At 34.0% G+C, this 27,709-nt stretch overlaps 1 protein-coding gene across 2 annotated transcripts in view; it reads left to right on the top strand.

The window, feature by feature from the left end:
• Positions 1–27,709, top strand: part of DPP10 (dipeptidyl peptidase like 10) — a 659,495-nt gene that overhangs the window by 184,641 nt on the left and 447,145 nt on the right. For both annotated transcript variants that reach the window (XM_086718449.1, XM_086718450.1), the window contains exon 3: positions 729–824. In XM_086718449.1, the coding sequence (XP_086574575.1) occupies positions 729–824 (96 nt within the window). The remainder of the gene's footprint in view (positions 1–728; positions 825–27,709) is intronic.

Raw genomic sequence — 27,709 nt, 5'->3', positions numbered from 1 at the left:
AAAATAAAATGAAATACTGCTCACTTTTTATCGCCTCTAGTATCAAAAGCATGTTTGTTATGCCTGATTTGGGTACTTCATCCATATTATTCTTCCATTTCATAGATTTTTTTAATTGAAAAGGGGAGTGTACTTAGTTTTTATGTCAGGGGCCTATATAAATGTGTGCTTTTTATTAATATTCTGCAATTGTACTATTTGAATTTTTATGTTTATCTTTTAAACCTATTTAGTGTTTGGTAGTAATTGTGGGAACATGGTATTCATTCTGTTTGGTGAACTTCCTTCTGAGTTGGGAAGTTTCTTTATCATTTATATTATGACCCTCAACTCTTTCATTTTTGGTGTTTACAACAAAAATATAAGTTTAGCGTTAGGAGAATATGTCAAAGTGGTTTTGGAAAGTAATGGAATGGATTATGGTTAAACCACGAAAAATGTGTGGGCACAGTGCACAACAGGAATTCTTAATTGCTTTTATATTATATATCACTACATAACAGGGGATTGATCTATTAAATTTGTGCTACATGAAGATAATTATAATATTTAAAATAATTCAATGAAAACGTTCATGAAACAAAAGGCTTCAAATGCCAAAGGCCATATTAAAATGACTATGTTGTCCTCAACATATCTTTGAAACAAAATATTCCAAATTTTATAATTCATTAGTTTTGAAAACTAACATAAGACAAGTGTCTAATCCAAGATTTGTTTTATTTTAGATGAACTCACAAATTCATCAGAAACCAGATTGTCTTTAGAAGACCTCTTCAGGAAAGATTTTGTGCTTCATGACCCAGAAGCTCGGTGGATCAATGGTATGTGCACATATCTGTATGTGCTGTATTTATTTTGAGTTCCATGTAACTAAAATGAAATAATTATATTTGGTAGCTAATATTTTAATTAACATTATGCTTCAGCAATTATATATACCAATGTACCATTTAATCAGAAATTAATACCTTGGCTCATGTGAGAGAAAGCCAGTTCCTAAGATAGGTCATCATTCAAATTATTCTCAAGTATTAGATTGTTCTATATCTGCAGTGCCTTATGATTGCTAGTTATGTGACTTTAAGCATGTGCTAAATCTTAGCATTTCTCTGGATAATGCTTTTTGGTGTAGAAATCTATACTTGTAGAAGTTTAGATTTTGGGAGGCTGCGTATGTAAATGCTTCAAATTTGGCAATCAGATTAGTTTTGCTTTTCTCTGTGTGGCTTTTCTTTTTAAGTTTAAGTGCTACAAACTAGGGAGAATCTTTGCAAAGTTGAAATACTTACATATGACATGGAAATATATCCCACTTTCTTTTTCTGGCTTGGTAAAAAAAAAAGCCCCAAAAGACAAAAAAAAAAAAAAAAAAAACAGAACAAAAAAAGCATCTCGGTTCTTCTTAGGTTAGTTCTGATTTTATTATTCTCATAAGTTTTAAAAAAGCTTTTAGATTTAAAAAGGAACAATGAAAAATAAAAACCACTGAATGTCTCTATGAACTTTGTTTTTTTTTAATGAAAGGTAATAGGGGAAATTATTGGATAAGAAATGTGTTGGTAAAAAGGAAGTCATGTGTCCATTTCTTGAATATTCCAGTTTGCCTGACCATTCTAATCACTGTGGTTAGATAGCTGTTAATCTTTGCCCTTCACTTTATTTAGAGATAATAACTGTGCTTGTTTTCAAGGCATAGACTAGATTATTTGTATGACAGATAAAAGGAGATTTGCTTTTTCATCTAATAAAGATCATCTTACATACAGCCCATTCTTTCTTCTCTAATATTCTAATTAAGTGCATTTATGCCTGCAAATTAAATGTTAATTTGTGGAAGCTATAAAAAGGATGTAACTTAGTTTGTGAGGGCAGAGGCCAAATCATACTTGTTTACCTGGCTCTGATACAATTCCTGGAGATCAGAAGACACTCACGATTTGAATAAATGAATGAATGTATTTAATTGAAGTCCACTGTTATTTTTAGATAAACTCAAGTTTCAGTTGAAATTGGTTGGGATATGAATGTGTGCCATGGGGATGGTGTTATTGATAGAGAAAACAAAATAGCATTTTATTAACTTATTTGTGTATTTTCACTTTGAATTGTTCACAATTTTGGGATTTGCCACATTGTTGCCTTGCATTTATGATTACTTTAGACATACACTGTATTTATTTCACATGAGCCCCATGACTAAAGAAGGCTAATGGAGAGGTATATCATTACCAGTCATTGCATGGATGTCTCACAAATGTTTCTTCTGTTTTTAATTTCAAAATCGTCTTTGCACTTGCTAGCACTTCTATTTTCTATTAAAGGAGGTGACATAAAAATTGTGGAAAAAATCAGGAGTCAATAGATTTGAACTGTTCAGCAATATTCTGTTTTATTTACCACGGTTTTGGCCAAACTATAAAAATTTGCATAGTCTTTGGAAATCAAGAAAAAAAATCATGGACTTTTCTCCTTTCTCAGGTGAACTTGGACTATTTAAAGAGTCATTTACTCCTGTGTATAACTGACACTTTGATATTGAAGTGCCAGAGGACTGGACAGATACTTAAGCAGTGAACTGCATGCTAAATTAAGCCACATTTCAATATCTAGGACACACATTCTACTTTAGCACTTTACAAGATACTAAAGTAACATATTTGCAGTCAGTTATTTTCATCATTTTTTTCATGATTTCTTTACCAATCATTGGTAAACTTAATCTTGACAAAATATCTTAGGACAAAGCTGCAGTGTTCTTCTCATTATACTCTAAGTAAAACCTAAGACTTAACATGTTTATAAAATAATTTGGCTCAAAAACAAGCTTTTAAACAAGGTGAAACAAAATTTAAACTCTTAGAGGCAGACACTCTTTATAAATACCCCTGAAGAAATTGACATACTGTTAGTTAGTAGTTTGTATATACTGGGTTGCTTTTCAAGTAGAGGAATAGATTTGTACTCATTCATTTCTCTTATCCAGCTCAGATCTGCTTTCTGGCAATCACTAGATACTTGGCCTATTTACATATTCCTCACATAGCCAGAAAATACAGTGGGAACTCTGGATAAAATGTGTAACCTTGGCCTCATTATCACAGATTATATCAAAAGGTGAAATGTGATCTTTCTATTTATGAGATGTCTCACTAGGTTTTCTTAGTATATGCATGGCTTAAAGGAGTCAAAGCTGACCTCATTTGGAAGCTTCATTTGATTCTTGGAGGTCACCTAGGAGCACTTACTGCATTACTGGTCAAGGAGAAGGAGGGAGTCGAGATGGCCCTGACGTGTCTAGGTTGTTGTGAAGCAATGTCGTTCATTATGCTGCTTCTCAACTAATATATCTGTGAATGTCACTGCAGCCTTGGATAGGTGCTCATATTCATGGTTAGCTTAACAACTCTCTTCCCCCAAATCTGCTCATATCCTTGAAATCTCCATTTTTATAGCATCTTTTTCCTAGTTACATCACCTTGAAACCTGGAAATCCATCTTCTATAACATTATTCATCTCCCCACATACATTTGATGATCAATCAATCATCAAAAAAAGACCTAACATTAATTGAGGGCCTTCTGTGTTAGGCTTTGTGCTAGATATTTTCTATACATATTTCATGAATAGCATGTAAAGTTAAGCTACGAACCCCAGAAAACTGAAACTTAAGCAAAAAGTATGTATCCAAAAACACAGCTGATAAGAGATGGACCCTGCTTTCCTCACTATGTTTAAGTCTAAAACTCAACTTCTTTCATTGTTTGACTCTGAGATGCCAATCCCAGTCTCCAGTACACTTTCCAGCTGCTTTGATAATCTCATTGCTATGGATTTCATTGCTGTTGATCCTGTTATCTTTAATATTGCGGTAGTGTCCTCTCCATAGGTATATCTATACGATGTTAATTTATGTGGTCACTAAAAGAAAGATAGATATTTATTGACATGTTTATGATATAAAAAGTGAATAAAGACGTCTTCAAAACAGTGTTGATGGCATGTTATATCATATCATCTATATGTGATATGTGTGCAGATGGCTGTGTGCATATGGCTGGATTTTGGCCTGCCTTTTTTTTTTTCTTTTTGCCTATACATTATTCTCTCTAAATTTTCTTTAATACATGTGTACATTTATGTGACTTTTATAACTAATTAAGAAAGAGAATGTCCTTCACATGGATCTCCAACCAATCCCTCCATCAGTCTCCTTCTCCTGTAAACTAAAACTTTATAAGGCCCAGCTAAAAACTGTTAATGCATTTCTCAAAAAACATCAGATGGACCCCATTGAATAAATTTCAAACTCTTCCCTTTGTAGCAAGCCTCTTAGAATTAAGCTCAGCCTCTTGTCTACTATTCTGCTTTACATTGTATTTCAGACACATTGAACTTCTTGATGTTTTTCATAAGCTGGAAAGCTTTCTTGCTCTATGCCTTTGCCTGAACTATTTTCTCTGCTCCAATCTCTTCCCTAATCTGAAAACCCAAATTTTATCCCACTTGAAACCCAGTGCCCAAAGAACCAGTGACTATTTTTCCTGCCAGCTGTGAGGGTCACCATCGTCTTCTAAACATCTAAACCTCTAAACTCTCCCATATAGAGACTTCTACCTTGATTATAATTATAACATACCTCATCTCCTTTAATACAGTGCTTCTAAAACTATTGTGAAATGTCACTATTTTTAAATTTAATTAATTTGTTTTTATATCTGACCCTTGAAAAGCACTGGGTTAGGAGTGCCTATTAATATAAATAGTTGATTAATACATATTTTATGTATTACATGTATTATATACTGTATTCTTATAATAGAGTAAGAGAGAAAAGAAAATGTTCTTAAAATCATAAGGAAAAACAAACAGTACAAGATTAGGGATAACTGTTAACATAAACAGTAGATTAATACATATTTTATATATTATACATATCATATACTGTATTCTTATAATGAAGTAAGGTAGAGAAAAGAAAATGTTGTTAAGAAAATCATAAGGAGAAGAAAATACACTTAGAGCACTGTCGTGTATCCAAAAAAAATCTGCATGTAAGTGGACTCACATAATTCAAACCCATGTTGTTATTTCAAATGTGGCATGAATCAATACTTTTGAAAAATACAACAAAAGTAAATTACTAAAAAAAAAGATTCCTACATATTCCAAATACAACCCCAAATTCTACCTTACTCTAGTCAAGAGTTCTAAACTTATATTTCAAAAATATATTAAATAAAAATGTAATATTGGAATTTAAAAAAAGAACTTTAAATATATCTTTGGAAGACTGGATACAGGCAGTTAATAGAGAGTATTGCTTTTACTCTTCTTTTTGTTAGTCCTAAATCAGAATTAAACAAATATTGAGAGAGAGAGAGAGAGAGAGAGAAATGATTCATATTATATGCCTGTTCTCAGATTTGGAAGAAGCACTAGCCTTGCTGTTTTAAAGATTTTAATGTAATAAATGAGCTTGCCTCCTTCTTGTTAATTAATCTAGGCTAGACTGATGACAACACTACTTAGGATAAACTTTATCTAGATTATTTCTACTTTTTGTTTTGTTAATATTCATAGTAGAGAAGAAATCAGTCTCTAAAATAAGGATGATAGTGGGGGAAATTTTTAATGCAGTTTTGGTAACCTCAGTTTACTCATTTTGAGCTTTTACCCATAACAAATCAGGTGATAACTTGAGAACTTTATCTTCAACTCTTTACCACTAGCCAGTTTCAAAATTTATCCTGTAGGGTATAGATCCTTTAAATCACCTTTTGATAAAAAAATAGATTTTGGATTTTAAATACATATGGGTTCTAGTAGACAAACTGATGTTAAATTATACAATTGTGAAATGAGGTTTTATTGTGTAGAGCTAGTCTGTCACTGCCTTACCCACTAGTTCAACTATGCAGTGAGATTAGTCCACTTAGACATTTGGGCCTGCAGGGATGTCAGATTGCCCTTGGAGTTTCTAAATGTGTGCTCTCAATTAACCTTATCCCATTGTGGACCAGTGGCCAACCCTTTACTTGCTGACTGTAGTTTGCCAACATCAGCTCTAAGAGACAGAAAGCCCTGAGGAGAGGTGCTTGTATCGTATTCATGTTTGAGTCACCCCAGCAGTTAGCACCCTGCGTGGACTCCTTTTCTGCTCAGTAAATAGTTTACTTAGTGTAGTGGAGTGAACTATTATATTTTCCTTGATATATAAACGTGGGCCCCTTGATCCATAATCAGTACAGGATTCAGTTCGGCTCCTTTTCTCATGATATGCCTAGATTTTCCTCTGATCTGTGCAAACGTGTCCTTCCCCATGTCCACCCAGCATGTAAGCTGTTGCACATTGTTTTTGAAAAATGGCTATTTGGGAGGAGCAATGATATGTGAGGCTCTGGATTTAATCATGACTTTATTGGACTTCTGTTGGAACCAGTTCAACCCATCTCCCAAGTGATCTCCAAAAACAGATATTTAAACCTGTTATCTTTTATGTGATGTGTGACCGTATGACATATTGATAGAGGGAAGTCACTAAAATGAGACAAGCCAGGGTCTCAGCAATTTTTTAGAGCCTACCAAGGCTTGTGTTTTGTTTTGTTTTCATTTAAACTGAGGGTAGATAGTCGTTCCTATATGTAGAAACATGGTGAAAATTAAGTAAGCAAAAATGTGTGAATAGCAAAGATAACAAACATAAAGGCAAGAAAAAAATAAAGGAAAGGTAAGAAAATGTGTAAGTAAAAAAGAAAGGTCTGAAGCCTAAAGATCTTTAAATGGTCAGTATCCTGAATAACCACTTTTAGAGATGATCCAGTCACCTGGTATTTCTCTGTAAATGCCTCCCAGCAGCCTCATCCCGATGAACGGTGTCTGAGATACTGAACAGAAGGTGAAAAGCCACTGTTGTATTCTTCATGAAAAATAAATTATTGAAGTAATATCAATATTCCAATAATAGAGGAACTAATATTGGGAGAATCAAACAAATGAATCTCGTTTATTATTTTTTTGTTTGTCACTATTTCATCGTGCTAGAATTTTGGTCTATCCGTTCAGTTTGGTTGTGTTGCAGAAACTTGGATTTTTTGTGCAAAGGGAGCTAGTTACAGCTTCTACAGCAATCTCACTCCCAGCCCTCCCTGGCAGAAGATTAACTTTTTTCCCTTATTTTTTGTTTGCTTTTACAAAAATAAAATTATAACCATCAATCAAAGTGTTATTCAAAAATGGTAGAATTGAATTCATGACTGTGAGGTTTGGGGGATAATTTGTATTTTTATTACAGCATAATTTATAAGGACAAAATATTGAATAGATAGCAAGTGTACAAAAGTAGGTATGTGATTAGATAATTCATCTTATGTCTGTTTTTCCATCTCTTTAAAATTGACCTTGTGAAAAAAAAATGACATTAGAACAGCTCAGCATAAAATGTTAAGTGAAAGTAGTAGAATCTAGAATTACATGATCTTGCATAGAATTATACACACAGTACATTCACAATTACATTACATGCATGTTCACATATGTAGATACAAAGAAAATGATGTAAGAATTAAACATGCTAACATATCCAGTAACTTTCTGATGGAGTGATTATGAGTTACTGTTTTTAATTTTTTCTCCTCTGTTGTCTCTTATCGAAATTTGAACAAGTATGTTGTTACTTTTGTAACATGTAAATAATTACTAAAATTCTCATTAAAATGTAAATTCAGCTAGCTAAATGTTTTGTCACTGTGTAGGGTCATTTTATTTACTGTGTGAAAACAAGTTAGGTATGTGATGTAAAATGATGAGTGCTTAGGATGCCTGGCAGGGCTGAGGAGTGTGGAGGCCTACAAGATGTGAAAGAAGACACTAGAAATAGAGTCTCATCTCTGGCCTCAGAGATGAGCCCCCACCCCTGCCACGCTGGGATAAAAGACAGACTCTTCTCCTTTTGCCCAAAGACCGACGTGAGAGGTTCAGAGAGAAGCACAGGTTGTTACTGAGATTGGGAGAAGGGGAATGTTCTAAGAGCGATGCTGGACTTTTTTTCTTTGTAATTTTTATTTGATTATAGTTGACACACAATGTTACGTTAGTTTTAGGTGTACAGCATAGGGTTGGGCAGGTCTTTCTGTTATGCTGTGCTCCTCATAAGCATAGCTACCATCTGTCACCATGTAATGCTTTTGCAATACCAGTGACATATTCTTAATGCTGTCTCTTTCATTCCTGTGACTTATTCTGTAACCAGAAGCCTGTATCTCCTATTGCCCTTCACCTTTTTTCCCCACACACCCCCTCCCCTGGCAACCATGTTTGTTCTTTGTATTTACACATCTGGTGCTGCTTTCTGTTTGTTTGCTTATTGTTTTGTTTTGTTTTAGATTCTACATTTCAGTCAAGAAGAATCAGACCTATACTGCTTTAAGGGGTGCAGATTCTTAGGACAGCAGTTTTACTCCCTCTTTCCCAAGAGTTTGGGACAGAATATTCCCTGTATTTTACTAGTGTTCTTTTTTCTCTCAGTGATAAAAAACATCTTAGAGAGAATTGATTAGTGAGGTTAAAGATATAGTTGATTGTTATCCTAGTCATTGTTCTTTTTTTTTTTTTTTTGGAGTAACATATGTCAAAATATCTTACAATCTTACCTAATTTCCTGCCAAGATTAAAAAGTACATACAAAAGTATACCATTAAAACATTTTTCGTATCTCTAATTACCAAAGATGTTTTCCTTATTGCTTTATGACTTATATGTCATATTGTGTTTTTACTGAAGTTTAATCTACATTAAATGACTTGGAATAAAAAATAAAATCAAAATATTTTCTATAAAAATCATACTATGGCAACCTTATACACTAACTGCAAGTATTCAAATTTTTGTTTGAAATTCAAATCTAAATAGTTTTTAAAGGAAATATTTTTAAGATTCTAGCTTATCTTAAAATGACATAGTTTATACTAAACACTGAGGGAGAAATGGAGGGAGGGAGGGAAATGGATTTACCCATAAAATTCAGTGTTAACATTTCAAGGAAAAAAATTTCAGGAAAACGATAGTTCTATGTTTTATAAATACAATGATTACCTTAGAGAATTTAAAGGGAGATGGAAGTAGAAACCAGACTTTAGATTAAGAGAACTAAACTTTGATGTTACAACCTACTTTTCAAATAGGAAACTGTGTTTGGTTTTCCTTCAAAGAAGGAAAAAGGAATCTGAGTTCGATGAAACAGTTATGTTTAAAGTTAATCAGCAAGCATTATTTAGTTTTAACTGTAGGCCCTACACAGGTTTTTGTATATTTCAAGTGGGATCTGTGGGCATTTGAAAGGTTTGTGACAAAATAAATAGTGTTCTCATAGACATAGTACATTTCACACAATTGTGGTTGCTCTAGGCTTTGTAGGCCCAGGGACCGAGTTTGTCAACACAAATGTAGATTAATAGACACTTTGACATCGACACCTACCTTTCCATCAATTTATTCATTTATCTTTTTATACATTAAAGACTATTTATGGGGTATTGCCAACAATGCTTATGGATACAAAAGCATAAAGATGAATAGAGACAGCCTTTCGCACTGGGAAATTATGAATATTAGGATTCTTTCTCCATTGTGCACAGTATCTTTTCTGATATCTAGGGTTTAAAGAAGTGAAATTAGTAATCAAAGGCTGTAATTGGGCAGAACTTAGAAATAACGATATTTATAAGACATATTCAATCCAAAGTGCGATGAGGTTTGATTAACATTTTTTTCCCCAGTATTGGAAACATATATCCATGTCCCACATCTTTCTCTCAGGTATGATAGAGGAGACACACTAGTACATTTTGCTTTTTGAACTATTCTTTGTTCTTTTTACCTCTACTTTACCTGATATAGTCTTCACCTGTATGTATTAATAGTTATTACTAGCATACACGTGTACCACTGACAAGTTTACAAGATACAAAATATGAGTAAGGTACCTAGAGGATTTAGAAACTAGATGAAAATTCAGTGATAGATTTCTGGATTATTTTTTGAATCATATAAAACAGTTGGAACTGTAAGAAATTAATTTGAGGTAAAGATAACTAGAGGTCCTTATGGAAGAGATGAAGTTTGGTGTCCCTGTAGAGGGCATGTGAGCATAGAAGAAAGAGGGCATTGCTGGGAAAACAAGACTGTATTGTGACAGTGTCATAGATATTAGCAAAATATGTAGGATTAAAGGATGCTATTGCTGTGTGTGTGTTGTGTGTGTTTAAAATTAATGGTGAAAGAACATGAGGCACACGGGTGGCTCAGTCAGTTGAGCGTCCAACTCTTGATTGCTGCTCAGGTCATGATCTCATGGTTCATGGGAACAAGCCTGGCATCAGGCTCTGTGCTCACTGTATGGAGCCCGCTTGGGATTCTCTCTCTCCCCCTTTTTCTCTATCCCTGCCCTGCTCATGCTCTTTGTCTCTCAAAATGAATAAATAAACTTTAAAAAATTATTTAAAAATTTATGGTAAAATAAGTTGATCAATTTACTATTGACATATAATTAAAATATTAATACTGTTATTTTACTGTGCTTATTATATCTTAATTTCCTTTAGTGGATTTAATCTTTTATTAGATCACCTTTTGAAACAGAAGAATTTGTGGTTGCTCTGATGATTATCAGCTATTTTATTTTCATTAGAATTAAAATAGGAGATGCTGGTAATAGGAATTTCACCTAATAGGTGAAATTTTTATAGTTTCATCAAAAACCATTTAATCAGAAACTGGTTAATAATACATCAGAATTTATGATTACTTTTCTACTTTTCTAGGATATTTCCACACGTTATTTATTTGTATTTCTTTGAAAAACCTTCTCTGGAAGTCAGAGTGGCCATTAATTTTGTGTTATAAATGAGTGAATTGAGGCAAAAAAGGTTGTCTTCACCTCTTTGCAATTCAAAATCAGTAATGAGCTCTAGCTAGAATCCAGTCTTCATGTTCAATTTTGGGTACGATACACTGGAGTAGATAAAATGTCTTAGGTGAATTTTTTGTGTTGTCCTTAAACTAACATTTAATAATGTTTATAAATTAAAAAAAACATTGATAGCTTAAGGAAAGGCATATTAATGGAAAGACCTAATAATAAGTGAAAATTTTCTTTGACATATCTGTCTGAATTTGATTAGAATTCTTAGGTAATTTTGAAAAAATATAATCATTTTGTATCATTGATTGTAACTGTAATTAAAAAAAAAAAAAACAACTCTTGCAGCAAACCAAAATAACAACTTATGTTTACATGCTTTTAATTAATCTTCCTTTCCTTGAGTCACATTTTCTGTTTGTGTGTGTGTGTGTGTGTGTGTGTGTGTGTGCACGCACATGTGCATTTCTTTCTAAGGCTAATTTTTCTTCATCATCTTGGTCATGTAGTTAGTTTGGAGACCATTGAGATCTTTAGATAGCACACAGTCAACTATTCCATTAGTTTGCATTGAATAAACAAGTATTAACATGTAAGCACATTTCAGAAAGTCTTTAGGAGAATTGCTAGAGATAATATTGTTTATCATTAAATGGCTAATACTCTCTATGGTAAATCATTTCAAGCACAAACATTGAATCAACTGAAATATTCTATCCATTTGGTTTCATGTGTGTTCATGTGTTGTGTTCATACATAACAGGAGGTTTATCAGATGTAGTTCTACTTCTTTTCTATATTTGCCTTTTATTTTTGGTTTTGATGAAAATTAAATGTTATTTTAATATACTTTAGGGTTACAAAAATGATGTTATAATATCTTCCTTCATCAGTTTATTATTAATGATAATGATAAAAGTTGTGCTTTTGGGAGGGGGCATCTAATAGTAGCCAGAAGGCATGATTTGCATTTTTAATTTATTATATCTAATTTTATAGTTTCCTAAGTAGAGATATATTCCTTTTATAAATAAAGAAACTGAGGTTTAAAGCAAATAGATAATTTTTTTCAAGTTCACACAGCTATTCAACATAGTACTGCAAATCCTAGCTGTAGCAATCAGACAAAATATATATCCAAACTGGTAAGGAAGAAGAAAAAATTTCACTATTTGCAGATAACATGATACTCTACATATAAAACCCTAAAGAAGCCACCAAAAAACCACTAGTTCTAATAAATAAACTCAGTAAAGTTGCACAATACAAAATTAATATACAGAAATCTGTTGAATTTCTATACACTAATAATGAAGTAGCAGAAAGAGAAATTAAAGAAAAAACATTTACAGTTGCATCAAAAAGATTAAATTAGGAATAAACTTCACCAAGGTAGTGATAGATCTATACTCCAAAACGGATAATGCACTGATGAAAGAAATTGTAGATGGCACAAATGGAAAGATATTCCTTGCTCATGGATTGGAACAATGAGTATTGTTAAAGTATCCCTACTCCCCAAAGCAATCTACAGATTTAATGCACTCTCTCTGAAATACCAATAGCATTTCTCACAAAACTATAAATGGTAATACTGTAATTTGTGTGGAACCACAGAAGTCCCTGAATAGCCAAAGCAGTCTTAAGAAAGATGAACAAACTGGGGCTATCACAATCCCAGAAATCAAGATATACTACAAAGCTATGGTAATCAAAACAGTACAACACTGGCACAAAAATAGACACATTATAATGGAATAGAATATAGAACCCAGAAAAACCCACACTTACAAAGTAAATTAAAAGTAAAGAGACAAGAATACATATGAGGAAAAGACAGTCTCTTCAACAAATGTACTGCGAAAACTGGATATCTACATGCAAAATAATGAAAGTGGGCTGCTTTCCTATATCATTTACAAAAACAAGCTCAAAATGTATTAAACACCTAAATGTGAGACCTGAGACCATAAAACTCCTTAAAGAAAACATGAACAGTAATTTCTTTGACATCAGCTCTAGACATGTCTCATTAGGCAAAAGAAACAAAAGCAAAAATAAACCATTGAATTACACTGCAAAAGAAAGTTGTTTGCGCAACAAAGGAAACCCTCAACAGAGCAGCATGGCAACTTAATCAATGGGAGAAAGTGTTTACAAATGTTATATCCCATAAGTAGAGTTAATATCAAAATATATATAAAGAATTTATACAAGTCAATAGCAAAAAAAAATAATTTGATTAAAATGGGCAGAGGGCCTGAATATATATTTTTCTAAAGAAGATGTACAAATGACCAATAGAACATATGAATAGCTACTCAACTTCACTAATCATCAGGGAAATGAAATCAAAATCATAATGAAATAATTACTTCCCCCAGTCAGAATGGCTAAAATCAAAAAGACATGAAATAACAAGTGTTGTCAAGACAGGGAGTGAAGGGAACCCTCATACACTGTTGGTGAGAATGCCAACTGGTCCAGCCACTGTGCAAAACAATATGGAGGGTTTTCAAAAAACTCAAAATAGAATTACCATATTATCCAGCAATTCCACTATTGGGTATTTGCCCAAAGAAAATTAAAACACCAATTCAAAGAGAGACATGCACCCCTATGTTCATTGCAGCATTGTTTACAACAGTCAAGATATAGAAGCAACCTAAGTGTTCATTCATAAATTAATGGATAAAGAAGATTTGGTATATACATACAACAAAATATTTTTCAACCATAAAAAAAGAATGAGATCTTGACATTTTTGACAACCTGGATGGACCTAGAAGGTATGATGCTAAGTGAAATCAGTCAGAGAAAGACAAATACCATATGATTTCGCTCATAATGTGAAATTTAAGAAACAAAAGAAACTAACAAAAAAGAGACAAAAAAGCGACTCTTAAATACAGAGAACAAACTGGTGGTTGCCAGATGGGAAATGGGTGGGGGGGGGTTGGGTACAATAGATAAAGGGGATTAAAAGTACACTTTTGATGAACACTAATATATAGAAATGTTGAATCATTATATTGTATATCTGAAAATAAAAAAATAAAAGGTATCAGAATCAGAATTTAAGTTCACGTATTCTACTGTTAAACTCAGGTAATGACAAACATTTTAACTATTAACAAATGTAAGCTTAAGGAATAGACTATTAAGAGAAAGACAAAAAGTAGAAAAATATAATTTTTTAAAGTAAGATTGGGGTACTGGGTGGCTCAGTAGGTTAAGCATCCAATTCTTGGTTTTGGCTCAGGTCATGATCTAATGGTGTGTGAGATCAAGCCTCATGTTGGGCTCTGAGCTGACAGTACAGAGACTGTTTGGGATATTCTCTCTCTCTCTTTCTCCCTCTGTCTGCCCCTCCCTTGCTCATGCTCCTTCTCTCTCTCACTCTCTCAAAATAAATAAACATTTATATATATATATATATAAATGTTTATATATATAAAAGTTTATGTATATATAAATAAACATATATACACATATATATGATTAATATATGCTATATGTCTATATCTATATCTATAGACATATCTTTATATATCAATAATTTCTATCTCTATATCTATAGATAGAGATATAGATATATATAGTTAATATAGGAAAATGTAAAATTTCTTTAATCAGTTTACATTAGACCTCTGAAATAATATGCATACACGACTGGAATTTAAAGCTTAACTTGGAATAGAAAACAGAGTATTACACTGAGATTCAGCAGTCCTGGCTCAATAGTTGAATATTCATCTTGGGCAAACTTCATCAGCTTGCTGGACCTCAGATTCTTCATCTGCATGATAAGAGGGTTTGATTGAAAAAAATCATAGAATTTCTCCAGTTTTCTCATTTTGGAATTATACAAATCTGTATATTGTAGCACAATAGGCCCTCAAGCAAATGACTGTATGGCTAGTGCATATTTCTAAACTGTGTATCATCTAGTTTGGTGGAAATTTATTATTAGTTAGCACTATTAGTGTTAGTATTTCACAGTTCTCTGCTGTCACTTTCAAAACTTGATGCTACTCTTTGTCACTCGCTGATGGACTTGCTAAATGACATGAGTTAAGCTGATAATCAAATTTATGCTTTTAGGTAAGATGCCAACACTTTTTTTTTTATCATCACTAATGACTTAATGCCCTTAATGCACTATATATTTATTTATGTGTTAAAATATGAATTTTGCCTTGTTTCAAATGATAATTGAGTGTTTGGGACAGTGTGAAGAGTCTGAAAATGAGATATTCTGGTTATGTCATCTTTTATACAACTTTTATAGTGGAACTTTTTCTTTGATACATACAAGTGGAAAGAGTAGTACAATGAACCTTCAAGTAATTATCCCCAATTTGTTATCATCACCATCATTTATGAATCTTGTGTCATCCAAGGAAAGAGACATGAGTGTGAATAACTAGGTTTGGAAAAGCTAAAGGAATAAATCTAACTGATGCAAGAGAATTAGTATCCAGTTGTTGGAGATGAGCTCAAGGGAAGAATTGTATGTTGATCCTAATTGCTTTCTGGAATTGTGCTAATTCTGAATGACAGCATTCATTAAAAGTATATACAAGCTGGGGTGCATGGGTGGCTCAGTTGGTTAAGCATTTGACTTTGGCTTAGGTCATGACCTCGCGGTTTGGGAGTTAAGCCTCACGTCAGGCTCTGTGCTGACAGCTCAGAGCCTGGAACCTGCTTCAGACTCTGTCTCCCTCTTTCTCTGCCCCTCCCCCTGCTTGCATGTGCGCTTGCTCTCTCTCGCTTGCTCTCTCTCTCTCTCTCTCTCTCTCTCAAAGGTAAATGAACATTAGAAACAAAGTTACAAAATAACTTTAAGAAAAGAGTGTATGCAAGGAAGCAGACCAGAATTATGAGCTAGAATTCCTGAAATATGGTTGTGGAAATTCTGACCTAGAAAAGCAAGGAATTAGAGGTGTTATCAGAAGCATCATTGGATATGAAAGGTCATCCTGTGAGCAAGAGATCAGATTGATTTTGTGGACTTGAGTTAACAAAATGAAAGTCAGGAAGGGTGGGTGTCTGATCATCTATGATAAATCCAATCTGGCAAGTGCAGTTTTCCAACTTCTTGTGAGGATGAGCTAGAAAATAGTGAGTTCTTCATCCCTGCTAATACTATAGAGAGGTTGGGTAATCATGTGATAAGAGTACCTTACTAGGATTCATGTAATTGATATGAGGTTATAAAAATGACCTCTAAGGCCAACTTTAGTGCTAAGATTTTGCCATTTTATCTCCAAATCAACATAAAGGTTTTGTCTACACCACTATTTTTATAGTTCTTTGGTTTAGGAAACCAGTTGGTTTAGGTCTAAAGTAGTTCCTAGGGAAGGGTGTCAGCTTTCACAGAAATTTCTCCACTTCTCATTTGCATACAAGAAACATTCAGTATATGATATGAAGCTCTTTTCTCTTTGGTTTGACTGGCCATATGGAGTTGCTGAAAAATAATTTAAAAACTGATCCCATTTTGCACTTTCAGTTGATAACACCTCTGTATCCTCCTTTGTGCTGTCAATACCCATGCCAGTTTTAATGAGCTTGAACATTCATTGCTGGGGCTGTGTACCCAAGCCATTAACCTGTCACTGCCGTCTGCTTGCAAATAGCATCTGAAAGCAGGTAGCTCACAGCTACCTGGTCTCTGATGATATTTAATTTGTAAGTGAAAAACAGTACAGATATTAATGAGTTGTATGTGTATGTTTCCCTCTTTCCTGGGAGTGTGAATGTTAACTTGGTTTTCTGCCATTATTTCTGTCACTCACACCCATGTGAAATGTATTTATTTCAAATATTGAACTACTTAGATTTTATTTTTTGTTGTTTCTTTTTTTTTAAAGTTTATTTTCAGAGATAGCACAAGTGGGGAAGGAACAGAGGGGGAGGGAGGGGGGAGGGAGGAAGGGAGAGAGAGAGAGAGAAAGAGAGAGAGAGAGAGAGAGAGAGAATGAGTCCCAAGCAGGCTCTGTACCATCATTACAGAGCCTGATATGGGGCTTGAAATCATGAACTGTGAAATCATGACCTGAGCTGAAATCAAGAGTTGGACGCTTAACCTACTGAGCCACCAGCCACCCCATTGAACTCCTTAGATTTTATTTCTCCCAAGATCCTATTATATTCAAAATATTAAAGAAAGATACATATGTTATTTAGAAAAGTGAGTAAGGCTTCCTGGAGCAAAATGGCTCCATAATCTTCCCAGGCTCATGATTAAGTAACTTTGCTCTTGTAAGCCATTCATATGTATAGCTCTCTAAGGTCCTTATTAGTCACCAAGGTGGAGGAGCAGCCTGTCTCTATGTTAAACAGGTGTCTGACAAGGGAAAGTTTAGACCTCCAGAAACCAGCCCTTTACTCTGTGTCTGGTCAACATGGTAGGCAAGTCACTGGACTTCTTGAAGTCGCCATGTTTTTACCCATACAACTGAGAGGATAGTTCTTCTTATGTCTTATTTATTTATTTAATTTTTATTTAAAAAGATTTTTAATTTATTTTTCAGAGAGGGGGAGAGAGAGAGAGAGAGAGAGAGAGAGAATATGAACAAAAACAAGTGGGGCAGGGACAGAGATGGGGGGCAGCAGAGGATCTGAAGCAGGCTCCATGCTGACAGCAGAGAGCCTGATGCAGGGCTTGAACTCATGAACCATGGGATCATGACCCTGGTCAGAATTGGATGCGTAGCCGACTGAGACACCCAGGTGCCCCCTCTTATGCCTTACTTCTAAAGCCACTGTGAGCATCACAAAGGATGTAGGTTTTAAAACCAATTTAACCCACTTAATATTTTTTCTCTTTTGTTATTGAATGAGAATTGATTTTCACTTCCATAGACTGTACGACCTTGGGCAGATCAGTCAATATTTCTTGGCAGTACTTTATCACAACACAACAGCAATAACAAATAGTTATTTGAGTGTGTGCCAGATACTGTGCTAACTGCCTTTAATGATACAACCTTACTTAATCTTCACAACAACTCTATGAATTTTTTAATTGATCTTTACAGCTGAGAAAGCAGAGCTCAGGGAGCTAAGTAGCATTCACAGGCTCACCCAGCTAACAGTAGCAGATCTGGAGGGAGATGCTTTACATCCTTAAATAAAGAGGGAATGGAAAGTACAAAGTTTCATTCATGCTAGATGAATAAACTCTGGGGATCTGATATACAGAAATGTGACTGGAGATAACAATACTCTCTTGTTAGACTTGAAATTTGCTAAGAGAGTAGACTTTAAATGTTTTCACTACAAAAAAGAAAGAAAATAAAGAAAAGTTAACTCTGTGGGATGGTTATGTTAGTTTGACTGTGGTGATCATTTCCCACTTTATATGTATGTGAAAACATCAGTGTGTGTAGCTTAAATGTGTACAATTTTTATTCATCACTTATACCTCAATAAAGCTGGGAAGAAAGAAAATAATAAAACCTAAAAAATTAGTCCAAAAAGTTTGGCTTAGAGAGGGCATGCATTGGAAGAAAGACAAAGGTAGAGAATGAAACATTTGCTACGTTGTTATTATTTATTCTAATTTTTGTTTTGGCCAATTTTGCCCAGCAGCCTATATGCATTCTCCTTATCTGCTTTGAAGTTTCTGCTGCTGCTGACACTTTGGGAAGCTAGAACTGCCCTTCCTGCTGTTTGAAGTTCCTATTGTTTAAACTCATGGAGTGATCCTAAAAGCCTGGGTTACATAGGTCTGACATATTTCTCTCTTGTCAGTGTATCACCTCACTACACTACCACTCTGCGCTCCAAGACTCACCATACCAAGGAGTAGTGTTGAACCCATGGAAAGAGAGTACTTTGTTGTGTGCTTCCCTCAGTACATGGGTTTGTGTCCCAGACCTACTCTCCTTTCTGGACCAAAAGCAGATTCTTACTTATGAAACATTAGTTCTGTTGTAAATTCAACCAGAATTTCCTAGGTATCTCTAATTAGAAATAAAGAAATAAATTTCCCTGGGCTATTTTCATTCTGGTCCGTGTTTGAGACTCATGCTTCTGAACTCAGTTTCCTTAGAACGTGGATGTTACATTTTTTTTCTTCTGTATTTCCAGCATCAAAAACAAAGTCTAGCATGTGGTTACTTTGGCAATTGATACCAGTGGCCCACATTTCAATTTGAAAGTAGACATAATTGTGAGGGCAAAATTTGAATTTTAAATTTTAAATTTATAAGGAATTTTAATGCCTTATAGTTTTTGGAGTCATACAAATAGTAGAGAACATTATTTCTCTTTTTAACAATTTAAAACAAGGAAATCCATCAGTTTGCTTAAACCTTAATAAAAGAACAAAATCACTGTGACCAACACTGTCCTAGAGTGTGGTATGATTACTGATGGACATGTATACATGACCAATATTGTTTTCCACAGTTGATGAGACAAGTTCTAAGAAATAGAAATATTTGTTTCTTTCAGGATTCCTGAAATGCTCTTTTTTTTTTTTTTTAATTTTTTAATGTTGATTTAATTTTGGGAGAGAGAGAAAGGCAGACTGCAATTGGGGGAGGGGCAGAAAGAGAGGGATGGACTGAATTGGAAGCAGGCTCCAGGCTCTGAGCTGTCAGCACAGAGCCCAACATGGGGCTCAAACCCATGAACTGTGAGCTCATGAACTGAGCCGAAGTCAGATGCTTAACCGACTGAGCCACCCAGCCGCCACCTGAAATACTCATTTGTGTCACGGAACTATACTTGAGCAAACTAGACAGACTGAAACTAGACAGACTCTGCTATAATTCAGTGGGCTGTTGGAAGTATCCTGCATGCCAATGGGGCAGTGGATTTTGCTTAAGTCCAGTATTATCTAACTCCAGATAGGATTATAAAATAAACATTAAAAAATGCTACTATGGAGATGTTTTTAAATAGGAATACCTCGGACCCTTAAAGAGGGAAGTTTCGAGTTATGGGGTAGATAGTTCCTTAGGGCCATCCTGGACACCAAGAACTAAAAGAGCCTGCAGGGATACCAAGATCAGCTAGGGATGATCCAAGTAATCAGGCAGAACATAGGTTAGTTCTTCAAAACACACCATATCTTTAGGAGCACCAATAGAGTTTTAGTGTTTAGAAGTTTCTCCTTTTTTAACACTGCGTTTCTATATATTGAATCATTTATTTTTTTCTCCTTAATTTTTCTAACTTCTCAGTACTATGGCAATTAACCTAGAATGCCAAATCTGGAAGAATTTTTAGAGAGGTCTTCCTCAGTTTAAAATAAGATATTTGAGAATGGGCACCATGTTGAGTTAACTTTAATCCTCTAATGCCTTGTAAGGTGTTCAGTACATATGTATATATTTTGAGCTAAACCGAAGCCATATCCATTAACTACCACCATTCACGGTCATCATCCAAAGCCCTGTTTTAGGGTTAGAGGAAGTAATTTCTAGGATGACTGGTTTTTCTCAAGGTCACAAGGCACAGAGCTATATTCAAAATCAACCTTGTGATTCTTAGTTTTGTTATTAATCAGTATTAATATTTTGCTGGCTTTTCTGACCTTCTATAATGAAAATTTCTGATTATAGATTTATGGATTTTATGTAATCTAAAAGGTCAATTTCAAAGGAAGAGAACATAAACAGTGATTGGTAGTCAATGCCTGGGATTTTGCTGAGAAGTGACATTTTGATAATAGAATTATCTGGTTTCTTCCCCCAGAGAGATCTATAATGCTTAGGATAACTCTTTACTCTGAGCCCTTTTTATCCATCATTTTGCCCCGCATTTACTTTAATCTCTTGACTAAACTGCTTATTCTCAGAGTTCCCCATATTTACCTTCTATGTTACTTGTTTCCTTTTTTTTTTCTTCCTTTTTTTAGGCTTCAATTCTACTCAGTACTTGGAGTGCTGCTAATGAAATTTTGGTCCCTTGAAGATCTTAAGATTATATTCCTTCTTTATGTCATTCTAAATTTTTTAATCTCCATTTTATTCCTTACAGTTTTATGCTATGATTATATAAAAAGCACATTGTCATATCTCTTTTAGTTATTAAACAGGTTTTTAAACTTTTTATTTTTAAAAATAACTAGTCTTATACAAAGAGGTAAATATTAGTCACTTCTTCCCCTCTGATTCCTCAGGATGATGTTTTTTAGTTTTTATTTATGAACATTTTTTCCTGCTTATCTCTGGAGGTAGGGCTATTTAGACTCAGTGTTTATTGCTCTTGACTTTGCTAATTTTCCAAGATCCACTGATACATAGGGAGAGCTGCTAGTTCCTGGGTCACTTCTCCACATCTAAGCAAATTCCAGCTAGTTAGGTCTCATGGGCATTGATATTGCATTTTTTTTTTTTCCTCTTCTCTTCATGTCTTGCCTCCCTGACACTCTAAACAACATTGATGAAAAAAAATCACATTACATTCCCAAGAATACCCTTTTAGGAAGGTTCTTCTGGCTTAAGCTCAAGCCTACAATTCTTTACTTGTAGGAGCTACATGTTACACAATATGTGGGCTCCATCACTGTCTTCCCCAACCCATCCAATATGTACCAAGGTATTTTCTGGAAGTTGGCATTTCTAATGGATATTGTAAGAGTGATACTGGAGGGAGTAAGAGGGGTACTGGCTGGCTTAATTATCTGATACATCCTTTCATTTTAGATCCCAGAGACAAACAATGTTGACAGATTATAGATTCCTCTTGATTTTTGTATGATGTTGTTGTTTTTATTTTAGACTAGTTTTGGCAACATAGCCTGGTGATCTAGATATTGTAGTTTTTAATCTAACTCCAGGGGCAATGTGGATGATAGAAATTCTTCCAAGTTTCTTAGAGACTATTCTACTTTTCAATATAGTATGATGCATACTAAATATACCTTTATTTGTTTCCATTTATAATTTAGTAGAATTTTGAGAAGACATGTGGAAAGTAATGTTACCCATTAATAGACTTATGACATTTCTTACTTTTTATATCCTGAATGCCATTTTTTTGTCTTGACTGATTTAAAAATTTTTCGCGTCACCAAAGAATTTCCTATAATTTAAAGGGAGTTTAGGATGAATTAACACTAGAACTTCAATGAGGTGTCCACTATTGAAGCTGCCTTTTTTGCCAGAAATGAATTATAATTAATAATTAATATTATTAATATTAACTAATTATAAGGACTAATGAACTTCTACATATTTTGTGAGATGTGTGATTGCTGTTTCTTTGTTTTGAAGTTAATGGTAAAATTCTATAAAATAGCTAATAAAATTAGCTCTAATATTTATGAAAACACATGTTGATATTTGATAGATGTTCAAATAGAAAAAAAAATTATTACTTTAGTTTTCGGATTGGAGTTTAAGATTTCCAAAGGGAATCCGTTTAGAAATCAAAGGTACCTTGTCTGAACTCTGACTCCATCATATATGTAACTTTGGAAAAGGTATGTAATCCCAGGGATATCACTTAGTTGGAGGTCACTGATGAGTTCTCTGTACCTTTTCTTACCCTTCATAGTAAATTAAGGTCATTGATAAAAATTGGAGATTTCTGTGAACTTCTTTAAAGCATCGTTTTTTCATATTTTTCTTGTCATAAGATTTGTTCTAACAAAATCATATACATGGAAAGAGACAGAGAGAGAGGGGATAGCTTTTCTGAATAAAGCCTATATCAAGGACAGGAAGTCTGGAATGTGCCATATGCATCTTCTTTCTTCCTGGCAGCCTCTGGGGGCCTTTATGAAATTGCCAGGGTTCCAAGGAGCACAGGATGGAAATCACAACACACAGTATTATTCTGAGATTAAAGGATATATTTGAACACTTCTAGTGGTATTCAAAGCCTATAAATATTAGGCTAAATATTATTTTATTCTTTTAGCTTTATTATGATGTATCCATCATTGTTTTCTAATGTATTATTTCTTTTAAACATTTGAAATTGTGTATTATTATCTTTTTTGCAATATTTTAATTGAATCAGTAATTTGAATTGCATTTGATAAGAAGGATGAGAAGAAATATTAATTTTTAGAAAATGTGATTATCCCTAGATTAAAGTGTTGTGAATCCACAGTTTTTATGGCCCAATGGATATGAGATATGTTTTAGTGGGATATCATCTTTTTACTGAAGGGCTGAATGTTTTTATGCACTTATACAGATGTGTGATATGTACAATGGTTGATTCTCTTTTTAATATATAGTACTTCAAAGTATTTGAGCAAAATTTGACACTATTTTGGAATGTCTATTGTGCTGACAATCTGCCTATGTTAACATATGGTAAATTTATATCATTATTTCTGTGATTGCTATCTAGTCAAATAATATGCTTTTATTTTACTTGCTGATTAAAATGGACTATTTTCACTAATTACAGTAGTTACATTAAATAAGCATGGAATCTACATATATTAATAGAGGGTATCTCAGTTTGAGCTTTCATTGAAATTGTTGCGTAAGAGTTGGTTGCATACCAGAGGGAAATTTTTCCTAAAATCCCTAAAGATTCATATTTCAGTACATCTGTATCCTACAGCAAATGATCGGGCGACTACCCAGACAGTGTGATTTATCTTTAGTCTTATTATTTATTTTTTTTTTTAATTTTTTTTTTCAATGTTTATTTATTTTGGGGACAGAGAGAGACAGAGCATGAACGGGGGAGGGACAGAGAGAGAGGGAGACACAGAATCGGAAACAGGCTCCAGGCTCTGAGCCATCAGCCCAGAGCCCGACGCGGGGCTCGAACTCACGGACCGCGAGATCGTGACCTGGCTGAAGTCGGACACTTAACCGACTGCGCCACCCAGGCGCCCCATCTTTAGTCTTATTAGACTAAAAGTATAATCAAATGAATCAACAGAAAACATTAATGGAAAGAAAATGTCCTCAAAAGTATTTAAAATAGCAAAATTAGTTTATAAACTAGTTTATATGGTCACAATAAAACAGAAAATTGAAGTTTGGATTATTATAAAAAGAAAGCATTTGCTTCAAATATGATCAAACAGTTTTTCTGTGAGTCTTTAAACAATATCAAATTATATTAATTGCCTTAATTTTTCTCTGTATTTTTGATTAAAGTATACATTTACTGAGTGCCTATCATGTGCCAACCTATGCTTTGTGTTGGAAATACAAAGATGAATGAGGTATTATACAGCTCAAGGATGAGATAGAGAGGCAGATAAATAGTTCCAGTAGAATATTTGAGTATCATGTTATCTTAGAAATCCATTTAAGATAAAGTTAAGATAACAGTAGGAAGACTGATCTGTTGTAAAGCCTTTACAAAACAGAATAGAGCTTTGGAATGGGAGGAGAGACTTTCAAATCATATATGTGATAAGGGGTTGATATCCAAAATATATAAAGAACTTATACAACCTAATAAACACAGCAAATGGAAAAACAAAACAAAATAGAAACAGACTCATAGAATCAGGAGAAAAACTGTCAATTACTAGAGTGGTGATTAGTTGGGGGATGGATGAAATAGGTGAAAATGATCAAGAGGTACAAATTTCTAGTTATACAATAAATAAGTCATGTGGATATAATGTACAGCATAGAGAATAGAGTCACTAATGTTATAATAACTTTGAATAGTGACAGATGGTAACTAGACTTTCTGGAGATCATTTTGTGTGATGTACAAAAATACCAAATCACTGTGATGCCCACCTGAAACTAATAGGATATTGTATAGCAGTTTTATGTCAAGTAAAAAAAAAAAAAAAATCCTGACACATGCTACAACTTAATAAATATTATATACATTATGCTGAGTGAAATAAGCCAGTCATAAAAGGACAAAAACTGTATAAATCCACTTATATGAAGTCCCTATTATAGCAAATTAATGGACACAAAAAGCAGAATGTTTGCTGGGAACTCAGGAAGTAGGAGGGAATGGGGAGTTATTGTTTAATGGGAACAGAATTTTAGATTACAATGGCAAGTTCTGGAGATTGATGGTTGGTGTGGTTGCACCACAGTGTGAACACATTTAATGCTACAGAACTGTCTACTTTAAAATGGTTAAGGGGCCCTTGGGTGGCTTAGTCATTTGAGTATCTGACTCCTGATTTTGGCTCAGGTCATGATCCTAGGGTTGTAGGATCAAGTCCCGTGTAGGACTCTGCACTGAGTATGGAGCCTGCTTGGGATTCTCTCTCTCCTTCTGCCCTTCTCTCTTGCTATCACATGTGCACTCTTTCTCTCAAACAAACAAACAAACAAACAAACAGAGTGGTTAAAATGGTAAATTTTATGTGTGTATTAACACAATTTTAAAAAAGAAAAAGTATATAGTATAGTAAGCATTCAATACATAAATACTTTCTTAAACAAAAGGAGCTTTAGTAGTTTTCAAGAATGGACAGAAGTTGCTAAATGAACAAATATGGGCCTAATAATATTAATAGGTCAAAAGCTGCAGAAATAATAATAGTGTCTTTACATGTAGAGATGAAGCCTGAATACTTTTCTGTTCAATATCTAAGAAATTTCTTGTTTTTCTCTCTCCTATTCTCTCTTCTATTATTCAATTTGACAGATTATTCTGCCCAAGCCATAACAAACAAACAAAACAAACAAAAAGCAATGAAAACAACAACAACAAAACAACAAAACTTTTCATTCATGGTAGTCCTTGTAAATCTATTACATGTAATCATACCCAGAGAAAAAATATTTTAGATCAAAGTTTATAGACTTGACCAAGCAAAAACTTGAGATTCAAAGATGTGTGGGTCTCTGGAACTATGGAAGGAACAGTTAAAAAGGTTTTCTGATTCTTTACTTCAACCAGAAAAGTCTCACTATGAATTGGTTTTAATATTTTGGTTTCTTGTTTGGAGGAAAATAGGGAAAAAGAAGATTCTATTGCAAAAAGTAAATGTATAAGCAAGTTACTTTTAACTGAAACCCTCAATCAAAACTTAGGTTTATGGTCCTTTTTTTGTATAATCTAGATGACAGGGTTATTTATAGAATTGGAGACATTAATATCTTGAAATCTATGTTTACTTATTTGGAAGTCACTCATTTTTGCCCTCTGATGGTTTTAGAAATCAGGACCAAAGATACGCTAATGGATCTTTTTAGGATTGAATTAATCTATGTAGAATTCAAAGTTTGCTCTTGAAAACATCCAAGTGCATGATGATTTTGAAAGAAAGAGAAAATAATTAAAAACATGGAGAAAGAAGAATAAACATGGATCAAAAGCTGTAGTACAGTGTTGGAACTGGTCTATTGGTCCCACCTCTTTCTTTTGTAAAACAAAATGAACATTGAAAAATTAAGGTTTAATTTTTGGGTTCTGTGATTTTCAAAATGAAGAGAGAGATTCAAACAAAAAGATACTTTATTCTTTTTTTAGTTTTTTTTAACGTTTATTTATTTTTGAGACAGAGAGAGACAGAGCACGAATGGGGGAGGGGCAGAGAGAGAGGGAGACACAGAATCAGAAGCAGGCTCCAGGCTCTGGGCCATCAGCCCAGAGCCCGACGCAGGGCTCGAACTCACGGACCGTGAGATCGTGACCTGAGCTGAAGTCGGACGCTTAACCGACTAAGCTACCCAGGCGCCCCCCAAAAAGATACTTTAAGCAACTATTATGTGTCTTGGAGTCCTTTGTCTATCTGTATCATCTACTACAAACAGATCAGAAAACATAAGATAAACCATAAAGCAAACTTTAGCATGCATTAGAATCACCAGGAGCATTGTTAAGCCAGGAATTGCTGGACTTCATCAGAGTTTCTCATTCAGTGGGTTTGGATTTAGCCTGAAAATGTGCATCTTTAATAAATGCCAGATGATGTTGCTGGTCTCAGAACAACATTTAGAAAACCTCTAAGAAGAGCAGATCATATGAGTTTGAATTTCTGAGATTCTGTCATTTTCAAGTAAGAAATCACAATAATGTCCATGCTTCTGTCTGAAAATCTGTGAAAGCCTTTGTTATTGAAGCAATTAAACTAATTTTTCATAAATTAAAAGTTTCAAAATTTTGTCCAAGTGACTACGTCAGTATCCACTACTTCTATTTTAACACATTTGTTTGGTTTACGCAGCCCCTTTCCATGAATATTTTCCACAAAAATTGAGCTATATTTGATCAGTTGATGAACTTATCACATTATATACCCTTTGCTTTCATAGTATGCCTTTCATGTATATTTTATATTACTATTTTTTAAATGTTTGCTTATTTTTGAGAGAGAAAGAGACAGGCCATTAGCAGGGGAGAGGCAGAGATCAGAGGACACAGAACCTGAAGCAGGCTCCAGGCTCTGAGCTGTCACCCAGAGCCTGATGTGGGGCTTGAACTCATGAATCACGAGATGATGACCTGAGCCGAAGTCTGATGCTCAACCAACTGAGCCACTCAGGCACCCCTGTCATGTATATTTTAAATTTTACATTTAGTTTCTCAGGATGTTGAACTCTTTATGCTCTCAAATACTTTTCCTGTAATTTGAATATCCTGCCTCTAGATAGCAGAAGTTATATCTTAAATAAATATACCTCCTGAAAATACTTGTAAACATCTTTTCTAAAAAAAGCAAAGCAAGACTTTTCATTTAAATTCATGTACCTGAAACTTTTTATGAAACACTACTTAAAGATGATTGATTTTCAAACAAATTTTACTTTATCATATCAATTTTCCTTTCTTTAAAGATTTCAAATGCTACAGATTTTTTTACCCTTTTCAATATTTGTTTTCCTGCATAAATGTACTCAGTTATTTTTTTAAAGGTTTATTGT

The sequence above is a fragment of the Puma concolor genome, chromosome C1 (assembly GCF_028749965.1).
Source record: "Puma concolor isolate L17-30 chromosome C1, mPumCon1.1.hap2, whole genome shotgun sequence".
NCBI lineage: Eukaryota > Metazoa > Chordata > Mammalia > Carnivora > Felidae > Puma > Puma concolor.
This window is presented reverse-complemented; position numbering and strand designations above follow the sequence as displayed.